This window comes from Mesoplodon bidens (assembly GCF_964165515.1).
Source record: "Mesoplodon bidens genome assembly, chromosome: 5".
Classification (NCBI taxonomy): domain Eukaryota; kingdom Metazoa; phylum Chordata; class Mammalia; order Artiodactyla; family Ziphiidae; genus Mesoplodon; species Mesoplodon bidens.
Window position 1 is genome coordinate 104,995,447 of NC_138161.1, and position 20,173 is coordinate 105,015,619.

Genomic DNA, 20,173 nt, shown 5'->3' on the forward strand with positions numbered 1-20,173 from the left:
GGAAGTTGGTCATCGGCAACTCAGGGACACAGTTCTGCAAAAGTCTTATTTTTTTTAATCTGTGAAGCTTAAGATGCAAAATGGCAAAGAAGATCGTTCTCAACTCTACTGGAGGCCAGAGACTTGATCTTAGTGATCTACTTTATGCCCACAGCTCCCAGCACGCTGACAGGCACACAGAGGAAGCCCTTAAGGTATATGCATGTTGAATCTATTAACCAAACATCAAATCAGTGAGTAAGTACCATAGAGTCTTGCGAGAGAATTATACTGGAAACCTCTAGAAATTCAGGTCTCATTACAATATCATCCCTTGTCATTTATTTGTAATAAGCAATCAAACAAATGCATTAGATTCAGAGTCTAGAAGCTGAAGGTCAATTTATTTTACATATTATCTTTTTCCCTCATTCTTTTAACAAATATATATTTTGTACCTATGATGTGCTGTGTGTAACAAGAGTCTAAGCAATTATTGTGGATAAAAAAATTCATATAAGTAATTGGTTGCTTAGAAGTTCACAGAAAAATAAATGGCCCTTTAGCACAAGTGTAGAACATCATGTAATACATTTTGTGGACAAATATTGTCCTTGGTTTCCTCCTATTTTTCTTTCTCTTGATGTTTATACTGGTTATTGATTTTATCATTTACCTACATATTTAATTTTTTAAACTTTTTAATTGTGGTAAAAACCACATAACATAAAATTTACCAGCATAACCATTTTTAAGTGTACAGTTCAACAGCATTAGGTATATTCACATTGTTGTGCAATGACTCTCCTGAAGTTTTTCATCTTGCAAAACTGAAACTGTACCCATTAAACAACAACTCCTCATTTCCTCCTCTCAGCCCCTGGTTACCCTGCATATGTATTTTTAAATCTCCCTCTGTGTATTTTATAAGCTACCTCAAATCACTCTGGAACAAAGTGATTTCATGTAGATGGATAGACAGATAGATAGATAAATAGATACATAGATGATAGATAGATGGACTGTCTGTAAATGTAGCCTACAAGCCACAAGGCTTGTGGGAGTTTAGTTCCTCGACCAAGGATTAAACCTGGGCCACTGCAGGGCAGTGAAAGCACCGAGTCCTGACCACTGGACCACCAGGGAACACCCGAGCCTACAAGTTTATAGTCATGGACTCTCAGGGTTGGACAGAATCTTAACATCATATATTCAGCCTTATCTTCTGCAGCCCCAATATAAGAATTAACAGACACACTTGCTGTTTACAGCACTGCCAGACATTTGTGTTCCTACAAACACACACAGTATAAGGATAAATACTATTTAATGTAACTCTCATCATAAAAGACCAAATAATGTATGGTGCATTTATAATTGTATATGCTGAATACTAGACAGGGAAAACCTGGTTTTGATATTGATCCTTCTGCTTACAAGTTTGTATGCCTGATAAAAGGAGGAAAACTTTCCACAGAGAAGTTTCAGTCTCTGTGCAGTTTCAACTCTCCTCCACTAGTCACACATTTTCCATGGCAGTTATTGTTGGGGATATCCATATTTTGATGTGTCCTCCAGCCTGGGTCTTCAGTGACACCATGCCTAGTGTCATGGGCAGGAGTATATACGTGGAAGCCATTCCTATACCAGGATGAGTAGCAATACTTTAACTCTACACAAACCCAGCTACAGACCATATTAATGTATTCCCCCAACCCAAACTAAAAGTATCCTCTATTCAACTTGCCCTTGCCTGGATCTTAGAAATCCCACGGCCTCTCTATCAACACTCTATGTGAGATGAATGGTGATAAAGGGGGAATTGGAGTAGAAAGAGATGGTAATATTAGAAGATTGTATTTAAAATATCTCACATTTGTATATTTTACAGAAACATAATGGCCATGTATACATATTACTAAGATATTTCCTAGAACCTTAGAAGGGACTATCTATGTAAGTAAGAGGTCCTGACATTCAAACTTTCTTAGGTTCACAGTAAATCTGTGCCTGAGATGAGGCTTGGAGAAAACCCTTCAATGGGCCTTAAAAACTGAGCAATTCCTGATATGATGCACTGAGATGTACACAATATCACAGTATCACAGATGTTTCTGCCAAAAGTAGATAACTCAATCCAATCATGAGGAAACATCAGTCAAACCTAAACTAAGTTACATTCTACAAAATAACTGGCCTGCATGCTTCAAAAATATCTGTCATGCCGTAAAGACTTGTGTTTGCCAGGGAAGGGTGGGAGGCAAGAGAGGGTTGGATTGGGGGTTTGGGACTAGCAGATGCAAATTATTCTATATAGGATGGATAAAGAACAAGGCCCTGGGACTTCCCTGGTCATGCAGTGGTTAAGAATCTACCTGCCAAAGCAGGGGACATGTTTTCAATCTCTGGTCTGGGAAGATCCTACATGCCGCGGAGCAACTAAGCCTGTGCGCCACAACTACTGAGCCCGCGTGCCACAACTACTGAAGCCCACAGCCTAGAGCCCATGCTCCCCAACAAGGGAAGCCACTGCAATGAGAAGCCCATGCACCGCAACAAAGAGTAGCCCCTGCTCGCGGCAACTAGAGAAAGTTCGTGTGCAGCAACGAAGACCCAATGCAGCCTAAAATAAATAAATAAATAAACAAATAAATAAATGAAAAAATAAATACATTTATTAAAAAAAAAGAACAAGGTCCTACTGTGTAGCACAGGGAACTATATTCAATCTCCTGTAATAAACCATAATGGAAAAGAATATGAAAATATACATATATATTCTTCTTCATATATATGTGTATATATATATAACTGAATCACTTTACTATACACCAGAAATGAACACAACATTGCAAATCAACTATACTTCAACTAAAAAAAAAAATCTGTCATGAAGCACAATGACTGAGGAACTGTTCCTGATTATTAAAGACTAAAGAAACAGAACAATGGAATGCAATGTAGGATCCAGAATTTTCTGTTGCTATAAAAAACATCATTGTGACAATTGGCAAAATCTGAATAAGGTATGTAGAGAAAGTAATCGCACTTTATCAACGTTAATTTCCTCATTTTTTAACTGAACTGTGATCATATAAGAGATTGTCTCATTTTAGAAAATTGCACCAAGACACTTAGAGTCAAGGTGCATCATATCTGCATCTGACAAATGGTTCAGGAAAAAAAAAATGCAAAGTGCCAAATAAGGAATTCCTGTGTCTCCTTATTTATCTCTCTCTCACGTGGGCACTGAGCAAAGGAGGGGTGGGAGTCAGGGGCAGCCCCCATACAGCTGTTCAGGGATGTCTGGAAAAGAAGCCCACCCACATTGCTCTGGAACACTGGGTGTGACTTGGAGGGTATCGGGTTTGTCTGTTAGGGACACTGCCAACCTCCTCCCTCCCCAATTGGCCTCTGTGTTTCCTTGTATGCCCTCTGATTAGAAAAGTGTCCCTTTCCTCAGACACTTCTCTAAAGCATCTTCTTTCTCCTCAGTAGACTCTGAGACATTAGCTTTATGCACTCTTTTTCTATTTGATGAATTCCGGTGACCTGTAAGAAGATGGAGGTCAAATTAGAAGAAGCACATGGCTAAGCTTGCAATGCACTTGCTTTTTCATTGATATAAAAAAGCATTTGACCCTAATCCAGTACATTTAAATTCTTGGCCCAGCTTTATTCCTACTAAATGTCCTACGTCAGCAAATATTAGATTCATAGAGCATAAAGCTGGGAGGGTTGGTAGGATCCCCCCCAAAACAGAACCTGGTTTCTACTTCTATGAAACAGAGATTGTGGAGTTGAATTGAAGTTATGTCCAGAAAAGTGTTTTAAAACTAAAAATCATCAAACTCTTCAGTCCCTTTGATTTGGGTGACACTCGATGAATTTATTTCACCACCTCTTATGCTAGAAAGTTCTCTCCTCATCCCCATATTATAAAAGAGGGGCAGGTCAGGAAGACTTGGAGAAGAGAGGACCTGAGGTCCAGTTACCCTGACAAGAAATTCAGCTTCTTCAGTCACACAGCCACAGACAGCCAGAGCTCTAAGGAATGTGAGAGATCATCCACTTTAAGCCCCTCGTGGTGGCATCTGTTGTTTTCTGTTGCCCTGAACCTATTGCCCTTTCCTCGCTTAATAGAACCTCTATTTTCTTTCAGAAACCCTCTTTGCCCCAGTCTTGGTAGGGCTATCAATCAAGGCATTCAGATTTCTCCTGGCCTAACATAGCATCTTCCTTCTGGGAATTTGAATCTTAAGGTAAGTGACTCAAGTTAAAAAAAACAAAAAAAACAAAAACCTGTTGGGTCTGACTTATTGCTATGGTGGCACTATGAAATGACTCTATTCATTCTTGTTACTTAGATCCCTGAAGCTATTCTGGTTCCAGCCTTTTCCCAAATCTTGTTTTTCAACTTTCTCTTCCAGTCTGTGAATTTTCATATTTTAATCTATTTTTATATTTTTAGTTTTACTTAGCAGGAGTTAGTTTTCATTGCTAATAACAAAAGAATCCTCACTGGTACATCCTTCCTCTTAAAGATCAAGAATGTAAGGCCCGGGGCTTCCCTGGTGGCACAGTGGTTGAGAGTCTGCCTGCCGCTGAAGGGGATGCAGGTTCGTGCCCCGGTCTGGGAGGATCCCACATGCCGCAGAGTGGCTGGGCCTGTGAGCCATGGCCACTGAGCCTGCGCGTCCAGGACCTGTGCTCCACAACGGGAGAGGACACAACAGTGAGAGGCCCGCGTACCGCAAAAAAAAAAAAAAAAAAAAAATGTAAGGCCCAAAGACAGTAGGCTGCTTGCCTAAAGTTAGGGAGGAAGTTGGGACCAGAGCCCAAACCAAACACAGGTTAGTCAGTTTCTCTCTACATCTGCTGCCTTCTCTAGAGCTACAGCAGCCTTGGAAGGAATGAACTATTCCACATCATTAAGGGACTCAATGGAATGAGTCATCATTGAGATCTTAAAAAGTCTATTGGACTTCTGCTTTGGGCCATCATTGAGGATATGAGACCAGAATTTGTTCTTAATAAGGAAAAAAAAGGAGCAATCCACATGTTCCACAGCCGTAAAAAAGAACCAGTTACTGACATACATAACTATATGGATGTATCTCAAAAACAATATGTTGAATGAAAGAACCTACTAGACACAGAATACATGCCATGTGCCTCCATTTATGTGACATTCTAGCATTGTGAAGTCCAGCATGGTAGCCACTAGCCACATGTGGCTTTTTAAATACAAGTTGATTAAAATAAATAAAAATTAAAATGCAGTTTCTCAGTCGCATTAGCTATATGTGGCTAGTGGCTACCATGTCAGACAGTACAAGTATAGACTATTTCCTTCTTCCCAGAAAGGTCGATTGGATAATGTTGTTCTAGAAAACATACGTCTGATACATAATGACAAAAAAACCAAGAGAGTGATTGTTTAGGGTCAGTGGTGAAGAAAGATTAACCACAAAGGGGAGCTTTTAAGGTAATGGAAATGAGGGGATTTGGGGGGTAATGAAATATTCTATGTCTTCTTTGTGGTAAAGACTACATGGTATATAATATGTCAAAATTTCTCAAATGGAATGGTAGAATTAGTGAATTTCATTGTATGTAAATTATACCTCAGTAAAGTTGATTCTAAAAAGTCAAGTGTTTCATGGAAGTTCTTTTTTAACCACTTATAATAATTATTAGATGTGTTTTTGTTTGTTTGTTTGTTTGTTTTGCGGTACGCAGGTCTCTCACTGTTGTGGCCTCTCCCTTTGCAGAGCACAGGCTCCGGACGTGCAGGCTCAGCGGCCATGGCTCACAGACCCAGCCGCTCTGCGGCATGTGGGATCCTCCCGGACCGGAGCACGAACCCGCATCCCCTGCATCGGCAGGTGGACTCTCAACCACTGCGCCACGAGGGAAGCCCCTAGATGTGTTTTTGCAAAGATATAAACATGTTATTTGTCCACTAGACCGTATTTTGCTAGTCCCTGGAGATACAGAGATGAATCAGACAGCAAACCCACCCTCAAGTTGTTCACGGTCCAGTACAGGAGGTGGGTCTTATGCAAAAATAGCTCAAATCCAGGAAGAAAGTAGCAGGTGCCCTTTCACAAATGAAAATATCATGATTTAAGGCATTAGAGGTAGGGTAGCTTCCTTTTACCTAGAGGGATGAGAAAGGCTTCCTGTTCTTTGAAGTATTTGTGAGATATATGCATATGGGGTTTAAAAACATTCTGGATGGAAGACAAAATATGATCCAAGGTGGGGGACAAAACAAAAAAGTATGTCACCCAGTGGATAGAGTGCATAAAGGAAAGCAGTTAAGAAGTAATTCACATGGATATAAATGAGAAGGGTTTGTGTTTTGAATACCCGAGTTTAGCAAAGTGCACATACTTGGCTGCTAGGCGCTGAAAGGAAAAAGTGTACTTTTATCTTACAATGTGTCCAGAGTTCCAGGCCCTCAATGTTACTGTTTCCCTAAGCTCTTTACTTTCTCCTCTCCCTACAAATCAAAAATCTTCACAAACAACATCATTCAAAGATGTAGGTCATGGTCAGAAAGGCAATTACCTTCTCCCAGCCTAATGCGTAACTTATTCTATTACAATCTCTACCTAAAAGACTTAAGGTGTTGGAAAAGCATCTACCTTGCACAGCAAAGAAATAATTTATGCATTTGTATAGTAACCTGAGCCCCCCTGGTTGAAGAGGGTTGTAATATAAATGTAAGTGGCAATTATGGTAATTATAGTATAATTGTCACTTATTTTCCCAGGTTCTGGATGGTTGTGTGCCATGGGTGTGCTGTTGAATCCTGGAGAGTTTGCCTTTTGCCCTTGGTCAGGGTAGCTCTCTGCATTTATTTTCACAATGCAGTAGGAACCAGTATGTTTCATAATTATTTACATAATTTTTTACCATTTGGTATCTGTCTCTCTTACCTAATAATTTTAGGATTTAAAAAAATAACAGCTATTGATGTCAGGGCATACATTTTAAATGGTCTTTTTTATAAATTAGGCTATAAAACTTTTGAAATTAAAAGCATACTAAGAATGTTTGCAAATTAATAATTCCTCTGGGAGCCTAGAGCCTCTGTTGATAAGTTAAAATATTTGGAAGAGCGCTGCTTATTTCCTAGAAGTATATAAAAAGCGGGCCTGAAAAGAGCACTAGGTCTTGCTACTCAAAGTGTGATGCAAGAACCCGCAGCACAAGCAGCAGCTGGGAGCTTGTGAGAAATGCAGAGTCTCAGGCCTCACCCCAGACCTACTGAACTAGAATCTGCATTAACAAAGTTTCCAGGTGACTCGCAGGTGCATCAACATTTGAGAAGCACTGCATTAGAGATCATTATTTCACCTCTCATTTTATAAATGGGAAAGGCCAGGCACTTGATGGGACTTGGCCATGCTCAAAGGAAATTGAGTATTTTTAATTTAAGAACTCTATATACTCCGGTCATCTGTATTTGCTAATAGCAGGGAATAAAGCCAAACACTTTAACTCCAATTAACAAATCTATAATTAATTAGTAAAATGACCTTCCCTCAAATTTCCCATTTTGTAGAACAAGCTGTTTGAATTGGCTGGGGCTCAGGCCGGCATATTTGTGAATTTCACAATTCACAGATGTTAGACACTCTCAGGCTAAGTAAGGAAGAGAATGTCGAGTTTTAAATAGCTTCTCCCTTCTATCCTGGCTGAAGCAACAAATAAAATATTTTTATGAAACATATTTTGAACCAAAATTTCACAAAAGGAGATGTCAAACTGCTCTGGAAATGTCTTTAGATTATCTTACAACATTGACAATTTCTGATGTCACCAGTTTACAGGTAACCTATGGTTGGGGGTGAAAGGAGGTTATGAACTTGCCATGTTAGTGACACTTGGGCACGCTGTTTTTGTTTTTTTCTGTTAGAGTCTATTTTAATTTAGCTTCTGAAACTTATTTCATTCAATATCCAAATCCACAAAACCATGATAGGTTTACAGCCTGTATTCAGAAAGGAAGTGAATTATTCTCTATGTAGATTTTTTGATATTATATTAATTTTTGGATATATGAACAAGTTAACGGTTTTACTCCAAAGTAGCTCGAGCCAAAGCAAAACCAAAACCAGCAAAAACAATGACATAAATAAGAGAGTGGGAGAGACTGAGAGAGATGGAAAGAACTCGAATGTTTTCAGTAACAGGCAATTTGAAATAATTTTGTAAGCTTGAAAATAGTGCATTATTTTCCATTTTAATATTACTTTAAGAAAATTATGTGTGTGTGTTTGAGGTAGGATATTTGAAAAACTCAGTAAAGGTTATTATTATTTTTTAATTAGGGAAAGCAAAGCTAAGGGGATGTGAATGGGTATCTCTTTTAGTTGAGACGAAGAGTGAGTTCTAGGTTAAATATAATCAAGGAATTTCCCTGTCTTTGCTATTTGAGATTGTGACCACAACAGGCGGTTGGCTGAAAGGGAGAATGAAGGGTGGGGGGAAGGGGGGGGTGGAGGTGGAGATGAAGAAAAAAAACAAAACAACTTCCTAAGCAGCTCTGTGAGATATTTAGTTCCAGAAGCAGTTACAGAAGCCCTCAAATCAAATCAGTATGCAGAGACAAGAAAACATTAATTAGCTGGAGCAGGGTGGACACTCATTAGCTCTTGTTCTGTTGTGAAAGTCCAGGCTGCTGAAATTAAACTCTGATGCCATTCATGCCAGCATCCAATCACCAGAGAGACCAGAAGTTCAGAGATGACTCCAAGTTGCCAACAAGTGTGGCCACTATACGACAAGGACTCTAAAGCCGTGGTAGAGGGGGAAGAACAACTTTAGAGAGGATGCCCAGCTGGTAAGATTCGACTGTTTCTGATGTTTTAGTCCCTTGATGAATCTCATTGGCTCAAATCAAGAAATGCTCCGCCTCTTTGCAAATGTGTGTGAAGGGGGGGAAGTGTCTACACTTCTATGTCTGATAGCATTTGACCCTATTGCTTTTAGCCTTCTGGCTTTATATCTATGTATACACAGGTATATGTGTATATGTTATAATACTGTTCTCCATTTGTTGATATCAAAGAGAGTTGAAGGAAATGAATTTTGAAACTTCACGGTGTGCCACCCTACAGTACTGTCCCGACCCTTACATCCAGCGGTGAGTTTAAATGTGACATAACTTCTATCAAAACTTAATTGGAGTGGAGTGCCTTGTGTATGATGAGTGTTTCTGCTGTGTACAAACAGCAGCCTCTCTTTGTTTATGAGCACAGTGATATTATTTTGCACTTTCTGTGGACTTAAAGTGGTCTGTGGGCATCTCTTCTAGTTTTCTTTTTTAGTTCCTATCTGGATGTATAAAGTAACAAAGTTTGTAGACCATCTTCCCATGGCTTCTTAAAAAATGGTCACACCATTTTAAGATGTTTAAAATCTGTTATTTGCCTAGATCAGCACTCACCAACCCAAGAAGAAGACATTTCATTGGACAGGAATAGAATAGTCTGTGGATGATCTTCAAGTCAAAAGAAACACAGAATAATTTTGATTTATACTTTAAAAATAGAAAAATAGCCATTGTTATACCAAACAGATTGTGGTTTGTCATTTTGGCTCTGTGACATATTTTCTTCTTGATTTGTTTCATAACAAACATCATCTTTTGACAAATCTGACTTTTAAAACTTAACAATTATACTCAATTTTATTTCTGTTTATAGGAAGGAACGTTTGCCTAGTACTAAGAGGAAATATTAGTGAGCATGCACAATGTGTGTGTGTGTGTGTATGTGTGTGTGTGTTTCAAATTAGAGTTTGCTATTTTTAAACTGGTAAATGAAATCTGAACAGTGTTTTTCCAGTCATAAAGTTATGGGAGATATTCAAGTCATATGTAGCAGTGTGATGTTGTTAATTTAACAGCATGAGATTTGATGTTGGAATTTCATACTTTACTTTCTGAGACTAATGAAGGAGGTCCTCTGATTGCTGAAAACGGTGTGGTTCCAAAGGGGTTAACTTGTCATTCACCATGGTGCCTATTAGAGCTTCATCCCAGCAGTCCAGTGGGCTCTCTGGCCAGGACTCACGGTCACATTGCTCAGGCAGTTAAGGAAACTGTGTGATCTTTTTTCATTAATAAGATTTGTCACCTTGTAAACATTAATGTGGACTATGTAGACATAGCTTCTTTTCCTGTGAGATTTTTGGTGGGCTGTGTGAGACAGCAGAAGAGGAAAAGTAAGAGAAAAATGTAAATGGAATGGTTGACAAAGTAAGAAAAGAAAGGAAGAAAAAGGAAAGAGAGAGAGGAAGCAAATGTGTGGTCCTCCAGGTTGAAACGGGAAATGTGAATGGTGATTTGATTCCTGCCTTGCTGTGTGCCATGAACAATAGTAGCAAAAATGAATGGCTCCGGAGTTCACGTTCTTACATAAGATTTCGTTGGAGTTGGGGAGTGGGTGGATAAAAAGCAAAACACTAAAGATTTTCTAGTTCTCAAAATTTTTTCCAGCCTCAAAATATTCTACTTCAATAAAATCTTTGAAATGATATTTCTAAGAGGATAATTGTAATGAAACATTTGCTGTATAACACTTCCCTTGATGACATCTTTTTTAAAGTAGGTACACGGATCTATCTCAGCTTTAGAAGAATTTTTTTCTATTGACTAGCAACCCGTATGTCAATCATGTACACCTCTGTCCAGAGGTATTTCTAGTGATTGATGAGGGAAGCCTGTAACTATAAATACATGAGGAAATTGCTTTTCGGAGTGTCCCAGAAACCGGCTAATTCATGGAGCAAATATCACCTCAGTTTTTGTCAGATTGTAAAATTTTAAATAATAATAGTACTTTAAAAATATTTTAAATTTTGCTGAATCCCTGAACTTTAATCATGGTGAGTGTCACTTTTGGGGAAGGGGGGGCATGTTGGGGAGCTGTGAGATGGTGGTGCAGGGTGGTCAGGGAATATTTATTTGCCAAATAAATTGTTTTAGGCAAGATTATGTACTTTCCATTTGTAATAAAAACTTAGTCCGCAAGTAAACAAAAGAAAAATATTTGTCGCTGAGCATCTACTCTGTGCAAGGCACTGGAAATACAAAAATGAGTAAGATATAGTTGTAATGTTTATTTATTTAACTTTATAGTACTTATATATTTAATAAGATATATTTGCCTCATATATTTTAACGGCTTTGTCAGATATTTCAAGGATTGAATTATTACCATTTTTCTGTCTAGACTACTTATTGAATAAATGAATGAATGAATAAGTGGGATATCACTATAAGAAATCTATAATACTATATACTGTCAAAGCAAGAATCAAACAATATTCTCTTTGATGCCTAAGGAGTGAATGCGTTTGAGCTGGTTTTTCTAAACAGACAACCCTTGAAGTTCTCAGTTTACAAAATCTATTTTAAGTAAGACCAAATTTAATCATTCCATAATCATAGTCATCTACATAGTTAAATTTGTCTTTTTCCTGACCTTGTCTTTAGAAAGAAGTTATAAAAGAGAATTTTCAAAAAAGGAAAGAACAGGATTTCTTGTTATTTTTAACTCTAAGCTACCTTAATACATAAATTTCTTTTTATCAAAAAATAGAATAAATGAGAGCTGCTATTATCATTTACTGCTGAATGTTAATGTCATTCCCTAAAAGCCAATTTTAATATACATTTCAAAGTATGATGGTAATCATCCTCTCAGTTAAAATTGAGATTTCACCCTCTGTTATTTTTTCCTTTGCACCTGAACATTTTGACACATGTATTTAATTGTGCTCTGATGTGGATGCTAATTTACTCTAGTCTTTACAAAAACTTTTCTGAAAATTCAAACAGTACTTAAGCTATGGAGCTTAGATTTCCCTTTTGATGCTATTGACCATTACAAGAGAAGAGAAGGTGGACAAATCACAAGTTTTGTCATTTTATTGCTAACTTAATTTTAACAAAAATAGATGAAATTATGCAAAATCAATAAATAAGAGCCAAAGGGTAAGATACAGTTTCCTTATAAGTTAAAATCATATACAGTGAGTTCTGTTTACCTTTTGTTAGTAAATATTCAAAATGAATCTAAAATTTAGCATTTTACAAGTTAAACTTTTGTTAATTTATGGTTTGGGTTATAATTTGGGTCTTCTTGCACCCTTTAGTTTTTAGAATTGCCACCTAGTTTTTAACATAAATATATTTAACAAAGTAATTCTAAAAGACAGATTAAATTCCTCCAAATATCATTTTGAAAATAAACCAGTTAAAATGATAAAAAGGAATCCAGATTAAATTTTGAAACACTGTGATAGCTGAGGACTAAAAATAAGAGAAAGTAAAACATATTACTCTTTGAACCACTTGTAAAATGATTTTGAGTTATTTTTTTCGGTCACCCTCTACTCAAAAGCTTGAACTGTTAACGTACTGTATGGATGAGTAAGAAATATTTCCTGTGTAAATTATATATTGATTGTGAATTTTGTGCTTTACTAGCTTAAAGGTCAACTTTATTAACTGTATTTTCTAAATATATCCCAAAAGGAGGAGGAGGGGAGTGGGTGACAGTGAACTTACAATGGAGGATCATTTTATTTGTCAAATGCAATCGCATAAAGACAGATATAGTTCTGTGTTGAGTGTCTTCCACTTGCTTCTCCACATCCACCCTACATCCTTCTTGTTCTGAATCCCAGGAAGCTGACTTATGAAGATTGCATTGACAGTTCCTTTCTCCTCTGGTTTCCTCTTGGGTTCAACCAGTGGGCACCTCTAGCAGGAGATCGAAGGGCAGGAGGAGAGTGAATTGGGGGTATATGTTTCCCTGCTGTTCTGCTAGGTTTTCTACTAAAGGCTGCAGGTCCTGTAGGGGCTCTTACCACAGTTCCGGACGTCTTGAGTTTGAGTAACTGCTCTCTCCTCTCCTTTTCCTTCTAGCATAGGAGTGGTAACCATTTCTAGCCACTGCTAACTCCAAAAAGCCATACCATATCTCTCTTCTCCGTTGATCAATAGTTCCTTTATTAAACTATCTTCAACTGCTCTTTTTTCAAATGCTCTTTTTCCTCCCAGGATCATACCCAGTAGAAAAACACATAAAAAAGTGTCCATAGTGTTGTTTATGTGCACATGAAAAACTTTGAAAATTGATATAACATTTAATAATATAATTGCTGATGCCAATTAAGGATGTATCCATCCATTTCAATGAGCAGGCCAGTTTTTAACAAGGCTAATCCATTAATTCTAGCTAGCGCCAGAATCACTAAGTTTCTTTGTCTGACTGAAAGGAATGAGCTGACATGCTGCCGTCTGTGTAGGTTGTTATGTCAGTACTTGAAATGAAGCAAGGCAGAGGACAGGAAGAGCTGGTTCATAAAGAAATACAAAGGTACAGTTTATCAGCAGGGACTAATGTAGCCATCAGTTGTAGTCAAGAAAAATCTGCCTCCAACCCTTATAATTTTCACAAGAATACATGTCAAAAGACCTTTATGACACACTGTAGTTAGCCAAAAGTATGATGTATTATAATTCTGTATACCGCTCCTGAGTTGTGAGTGCATTTAAATAGCAGAGAGGCAGGGAAGTGTGTCAGCTGAGGGCACATAGGACTTGTCAAAAGACTATTATCCAATAGTCTTAACTCCACCACTCATTGATTATGTGACCTTCATAAAATCACTTAAGCTATCTAAATCAAAGTTTCTTCATGAGGTAAGTAGGGATAACAACTTCTGGCCAACTGTTCACAGCTAAGACATTGAGAATTAAATATTAACCCAACCAAAGTCTGAAATGCATCCCCTTAGGATATTGCTCAGCTCTACTCTTGTGGGTATGGCACAACAGTGAACTGGAGATTCCTTCCCAGCGACAATTGTGTCCTCATGGAGGCATACCTTAAGTTCCATTTTGCTCTATATCATCTTCAAATTAAGCACAAAGATGATGATGAGTCTTGACATGATCTTGACTTGTCCCAATTCTTCTGCTTTAGAATTGAGAAATCTAAAACCTTAGAGAGGTTAAGTGATTTGTCCAAAATCACACACAAAAAATAGTAGCAGAACCATGTCTAGAATTCAAGTCTCTTCCTTGTTCAGTGCTACTTCTACCGCAGATAATAACATTTTATTAGATCTGTATAGAACTTTATGATTAACAAAGTGTTATTCAACACATTACATAGCTGATCCACTGCAGCAGGTGTGGTAAGCAAAATAATGGCCTCCAGAGGTAGCCACATCCTAATGCCCCAAACCTGTGAATATGTTAACTTACACAGCAAAGGTGTATTAGGTTGTAGATGGAATTAAAGCTGCTAATCAGCCGACCTTAAAATAGGTAGATTATCTTGGACTATCCATGTGGAACTCAATGTAATCGCAAAAGTCCTTAAGTCGAAGTGGGAGGTAGAGAAAGAATAAACGTGATGTGAGGTGAGAAAAGACTCAACAGATTTTGAACATAGAAGAGGATCAGGAGCCAAGGAAGGCTGGCTGTCTCTCGAAGGTGGAAAAGGCAAGGAAGCACATTTTCCTTTACAGCCACCAGGAGGAACACAGTCCTGCCAACACCTTGATTTCAACCCTGTGAGATCTGTATCAGGCTTCCAAACTATAGAACTGTGAGATAATACATCTGGGTTGGTTTAAGCCACAAGTTTGTGGTAACTTGTTACAGAAGCAATAGGAAACAAATTCACCACGTAACGGATTTTTATCCTCAAATTGTAGGTATGGAAACTAAAACTTTGTTTTGATTTGTTTGTTTAACTAAAGTATTCCATGTGCTTATTTATTTTCTTGGTGCTGAGTGGGGAAGATAGAAGGTAAGATTAAGATACCATCCTAGACCTCAGGGAATCCAAAGAAGAACTTCACACATAGAAATACTACAGTGAAATGTCTATTTAGGATTTCAGCCCATTTTTGGATTGGGATGTTTGTGTTTTTTTGATATTGAGCTGCATGAGCTGTTTGTAAATTTTGGAGATTAATCCTTTGTCAGTAGCTTCATTTGCAAATATTTTCTCACATTCTGAAGGTTGTCTTTTCATCTTGTTTATGGTTTCCTTTGCTGTGCAAAGCTTTTAAGTTTCATTAGGTCCCATTTGTTTATTTTTGTTTTTATTTTCATTTCTCTAGGAGGTGGGTCAAAAAGGATCTTGCTCTGATTTATGTCATAGAGTGTTCTGCCTATGTTTTCCTCTAAGAGTTTGATAGTGTCTGGCCTTACATTTAGGTCTTTAATCCATTTTGAGTTTATTTTTGTGTATGGTGTTAGAGAGTGTTCTAATTTCATTCTTTTACATGTAGCTGTCCAGTTTTCCCAGCACCATTTATTAAAGAGGCTGCCTTTTTTCCATTGTACATTCTTTCCTCCTTTATCAAAGATAAGGTGACCATATGTGCATGGGTTTATCTCTGGGCTTTCTATCCTGTTCCATTGATCAATATTTCTGTTTTTGTGCCAGTATCATACTGTCTTGATTACTGTGGATTTGTAGTATAATCTGAAGTCAGGTGCCTGATTCCTCCAGCTCCATTTTTCTTTTTTAAGATTGCTTTGGCTATTCAGGTTCTTTTGTGTTTCCATATACACTGAAATATTTTGTCCTAGTTCTGTGAAAAATGCCAGTGGTAGTTTGATAAGGATTACATTGAATCTGTAGATTGTTTTGGGTAGTATAGTCATTTTCACAATGTTGATCCTTCCAATCCAAGAACATGGTATATCTCTCCATTTATTTGTATCATCTTTAATTTCTTTCATCAGTGTCTTATAGTTTTCTGAATACAGGTCTTTTTTCTCCTTAGCTAGGTTTATTCCTAGGTATAGATTGCCAACAAACAGATGAAAGAATGTTCAACATCATCAATTATTAGAGAAATGCAAATCAAAACTACAATGAGGGGGCTTCCCTGGTGGCACAGTGGTTGGGAATCTGCCTGCCGGTGCAGAGGACGTGGGTTCGTGCCCCAGTCTGAAAATATCCCACATGTCGTGGAGCAGCTGGGCCCGTGAGCCATGGCCACTGAGCCCGCACGTCCAGAACCTGTGCTCCAAAATGGGAGAGGCCACAACGTTGAGAGGCCCACATACCACAAACAAACAAACAAACAAAAAAAAAACTACAATGATATATCACCTCACACCGGTCAGAATGGCCATCATCAAAAAGTCTACAAATAATAAATGCTGGAGAAGGTGTGGAGAAAAGGGAACCCTCTTGCACTGTTGGTGGGAATGTAAATTGATACAGCCACTGTGGAGAACATTATGGATGTTCCTTTAAAAACTAAAAATAGAACCACCATATGACCCAGTAATCCCACTACTGGGCATATACCCTGAGAAAACCATAATTCAAAAAGGGTCATGTACCACAATGTTCATTGCAGCACTATTTACAATAGCCAGGACATGGAAGCAACCTAAGTGTCCATCGACAGATGAATGGATAAAGAAGATGTGACACATATATACAATGGAATATTACTTAGCCATAAAAAGAAATGAAACTGAGTTACTTGTACTGAGGTGGATGGACCTAGAGTCTGTCATACAGAGTGAAGTAAGTCAGAAAGAGAGAAAAAATATCGTATGCTAACACATATATATGGAATAAAAAAAATGGTCATGAAGAACCTAGGGGCAAGATGGGAATAAAGATGCAGACCTACTATAGAATGCACTTGAGGACATGGGGAGGGGGAAGGGTAAGTTGGGACAAAGTGAGAGAGTGGCATGGACATATATACACTACCAAATGTAAATTAGATAGCTAGTGGAAAGTGGCTGCATAGCACAGGAAGATCAGCTAGGTGCTTTGTGACCACCTAGATGCGTGGGATAGGAGAGTGGGAGGGAGATGCAAGAGGGAAGAGCTATGGGGATATATGTATATGTATAGCTGATTCACTTTGTTATAAAAGAGAAACTAACACACCATTGTAAAGCAATTATACTCCAATAAAGATGTTAAAAAAAAAAGAAGAAATACTACAGTGAGGTGCAAAGAAGGATAGAAGGCCCTGGATGTGCAGGCTGGGGACTGCAAGTGCAAAGCACCCCTCTGAAGGCAGCAAGTTTGAAGGGTGTCTTTGGTTAGTAGCATCTGTTAAGGTTTCTCAAAATGCTTCATAGTGAAATACATTTGACTCTTAGGAGGTAACTGAAATTGTTATGCCCAAATTCAGATTCAGGAAAATACAGTAATATACACATTCACTTCTGATGCTGTCAGGAATTCAGAGAACTGTTATATCGATACCCTGAGACTATGACTTGATAAGTCCAGGTGGAGCTTCGGAATTGCATTGTAAACAAAGACAAACAATTTTGATTCATGAACGTCTCAGACCACTCTTGGTAAAAAACAGCTGCAGGCCTTCTGGTGGTATAAGTTCCCCAGTTAATTTTAGGTTTAAATTACACTGATGCCTCCTTCTGAGAAATTGAGGGTGAGGGCAAGGAATGCAAAAGCAGCATTTTTATCAAGCACACCAGATGATTTGTTTGTATGCACACCCAATTTTGAGACAGTGAGACAAACTTGGACCCAATGTCCCACTTGAAGCTCATAAAAAGGTACCCCCAGTAGTATGAACAGCAGAGACCACATGCCTTTCCAAAGACAGACTTCATGTTCTTGCTTTACTTAAAAGCCAAATGGATTGTGAGATTAAAGTGGCAATTTTCAATCTGTTTCAAGTCAAGAGAGCCAAGTTTTTGATTAGCTGTTTTGTAGCTCAAATTTGTCCTGACAGGGTTTCTATCTCCTTTAAAGAACTCACCAAGGAATAGTCCTCAAGCAACAAGTGATGGATGGATAAAGCACTATAATTATGATCAAAGTCCAAAGACTCCAGCCTATGTAATTATGCACTTCCCAGCCTCTGAAAGTCACTTTGTTCCATTTAAAATAGGATGAGACATGGACATGGGGTGGTGTGTACTTTTTGGTTTGTCAAGTTTTGGGAAATGACAGTTATTAACATTTCTGTTTTACCTTAAGCCATAATATTTGGGGAATAATTTAGAGGGAGAGAATTGTCACTCTATTCTTATCGTTTGCCTTCCATTCTTCACTTACATCTGACTCTTTTTATTATGAATTAGACTCTTTCAGGTTCAGAATGAAATAATTAAGCTTAGAAGAAGAATTATGAGGGCTGAAAAGCTCCTTGCCACTTTTAAATATCTCGCATCTTTTTCTTTTGTTTCAAATGAGCAAACTTAATTTCCCAAGTTGAATAGTACCCATTCGCACTTTCCATGAACTCTTGCAGCTCTCTCATAATTGAGGGCAATACCAGCATTATAATAATAAGACGGATAAAGCATTTTGAGTCAAGACGTACAAAATTGGGGACTTTCTTGGTGGCGCAGTGACTGGGAGTCCACCTGCCAATGCAGGGGACACGGGTTCAAGCCCTGGTCTGGGAGAATCCAACATGCTGCGGAGCAGCTAGGTCTGTGTGCCACAGCTAGGCCTGTGTGCTGAGGCTGCACTCTGGAGCCCGCCAGCCACGGCTGCTGAACCCGCGAGCCACAACTACTGAGGCCCGCATGCTTGCAGCCCATGCTCTGCAACAGGAGAAGCCACCGCAATGAGAAGCCTGCACACAGCAGTGAAGAGTAGCCCCCTGCTCACCACAACTAGAGAAAGCCCTCGCACAACAACAAAGACCCAACACAGCCAAAAATAAATAAATAAATAAATAAAATTAAAAAGAAAAAGAAGTACAAAATTGGAAGCTAGTGTGATAATTTAATCAGGCACATGGTTACCTAGAGTAGATTTTTTTTTAACAAAATTATTTACTTTCGGCTGCATTGGGTCTTTGTTGCTGCACACGGGCTTTCTCTAGTTGTGGCGAGTGGGGGCTACTCTTCATTGTGGTTCACAGGCTTCTCATTGCGGTGGTTTCTCTTGCTGAAGAGCACAGGTCCTAGGTGCATGGGCTTCAGTAGTTGTGGCATGCGGGCTCAGTAGTTGTGGCTCATGGGCTCTAGAGCACAGGCTCCGTAGTTGTGGCACACGGGCTTAGTTGCTCGGCAGCATGTGGCATCTTCCCAGACCAGGGCTTGAACCCATGTCCCCTGCATTAGCAGGTGGACTCTCAACCACTGCGCCACCAGGGAAGCCCTAGAGTAGATTTTTAATGTAAGCTTTTTTTACAGATGGTGATGTAGATTGAAATAAATAATAGAATACATACAAATTTATGATGGGGTAACACTGCAATAGAGACGTTTGCCTCTAAAGTTAAGTGTGTCATGTGTTAAGATTGTTGATTGTATTTAACTTATCCCCCATGTTGGTTGTATTTAACTTATCCCCCAGTCATATCCCGACATTTCATCAAGGTGGTCAATTTTTAGAGCTTCCTTAAAAATATCAAGCTTTAGATATTTTATTTGAAATTCAGCATTAGCTTTTCTTTTCCTTTTCTGACTCAGTGTTTCCATTTCTGTGCTTGAACTTAGTAGTGCCATTTACTTCTTAACTACCTAAATAATTTATTGAAGATTTCCATGGGAAAACTCACTTTCTTCCAACTTTTTTCATTGCAACCTCCCCTAAGTAAAAAGTGCTAATAAGATGTATGTTTCCATTTTATTTTTCTTTTGAACACTTTTATCTCAGGCAATGAATAAAAAACTTTCTTCTTGACAGGATTTTCAAACTAAATTATGAGCAATCAAAAGTCAGCATCTCCATCTAATGTGACATATCTATGCACCTGCATAAGCTATTTTTTAGTATCCTGTAGAGGCTGATGTGGCTTTAATGAACATTTCAAGCTTAGTGAAGAGATCTCACTGGATGACTTCTCTTCACATTAGCACTGGTGTGAATGTGGCACACTTTATGGAATCTTATGTTGAATCATGTCTTCACTGAGTGAAAGACTTGTCTATGAAAGCACTACTTGCCCTTCTATCTGACATTTGAGGATGCTCCGTATCTTCCTACAAAAAATGTATATACAGTTTTACCTCTAAATCTTGAATATTTTCCCTCTCTACTTTTCTCCTCCCTTTCTTCTTTCTCTCTTTCATAGAAGCTCTGTATATCTTTGCTTCTTGGGAATATAGAATATTCCTGAAAAAGCTAAAAATATCACAAAACAGTTTTTTAAAAACTAGTTTAAGCTTTGCTCTGCA

General features: G+C 38.3%; 1 protein-coding gene across 5 annotated transcripts in view; it reads left to right on the forward strand.

Annotated features, from left to right (window-relative positions):
* TP63 (tumor protein p63) overlaps positions 1 to 20,173 on the forward strand; it is a gene marked incomplete at both ends in the record, with an annotated part of 242,353 nt that overhangs the window by 24,042 nt on the left and 198,138 nt on the right. For 4 of the 5 annotated variants that reach the window (XM_081234845.1, XM_081234848.1, XM_081234852.1 and 1 more), the window contains one exon: positions 9,078 to 9,139. The exons of the other annotated variant lie outside the window; for it this stretch is intronic. In XM_081234845.1, the coding sequence (XP_081090971.1) occupies positions 9,078 to 9,139 (62 nt within the window). Of the gene's footprint in view, positions 1 to 9,077; positions 9,140 to 20,173 lie in introns of those variants that run through there. 5 annotated transcript variants of the gene reach the window in all.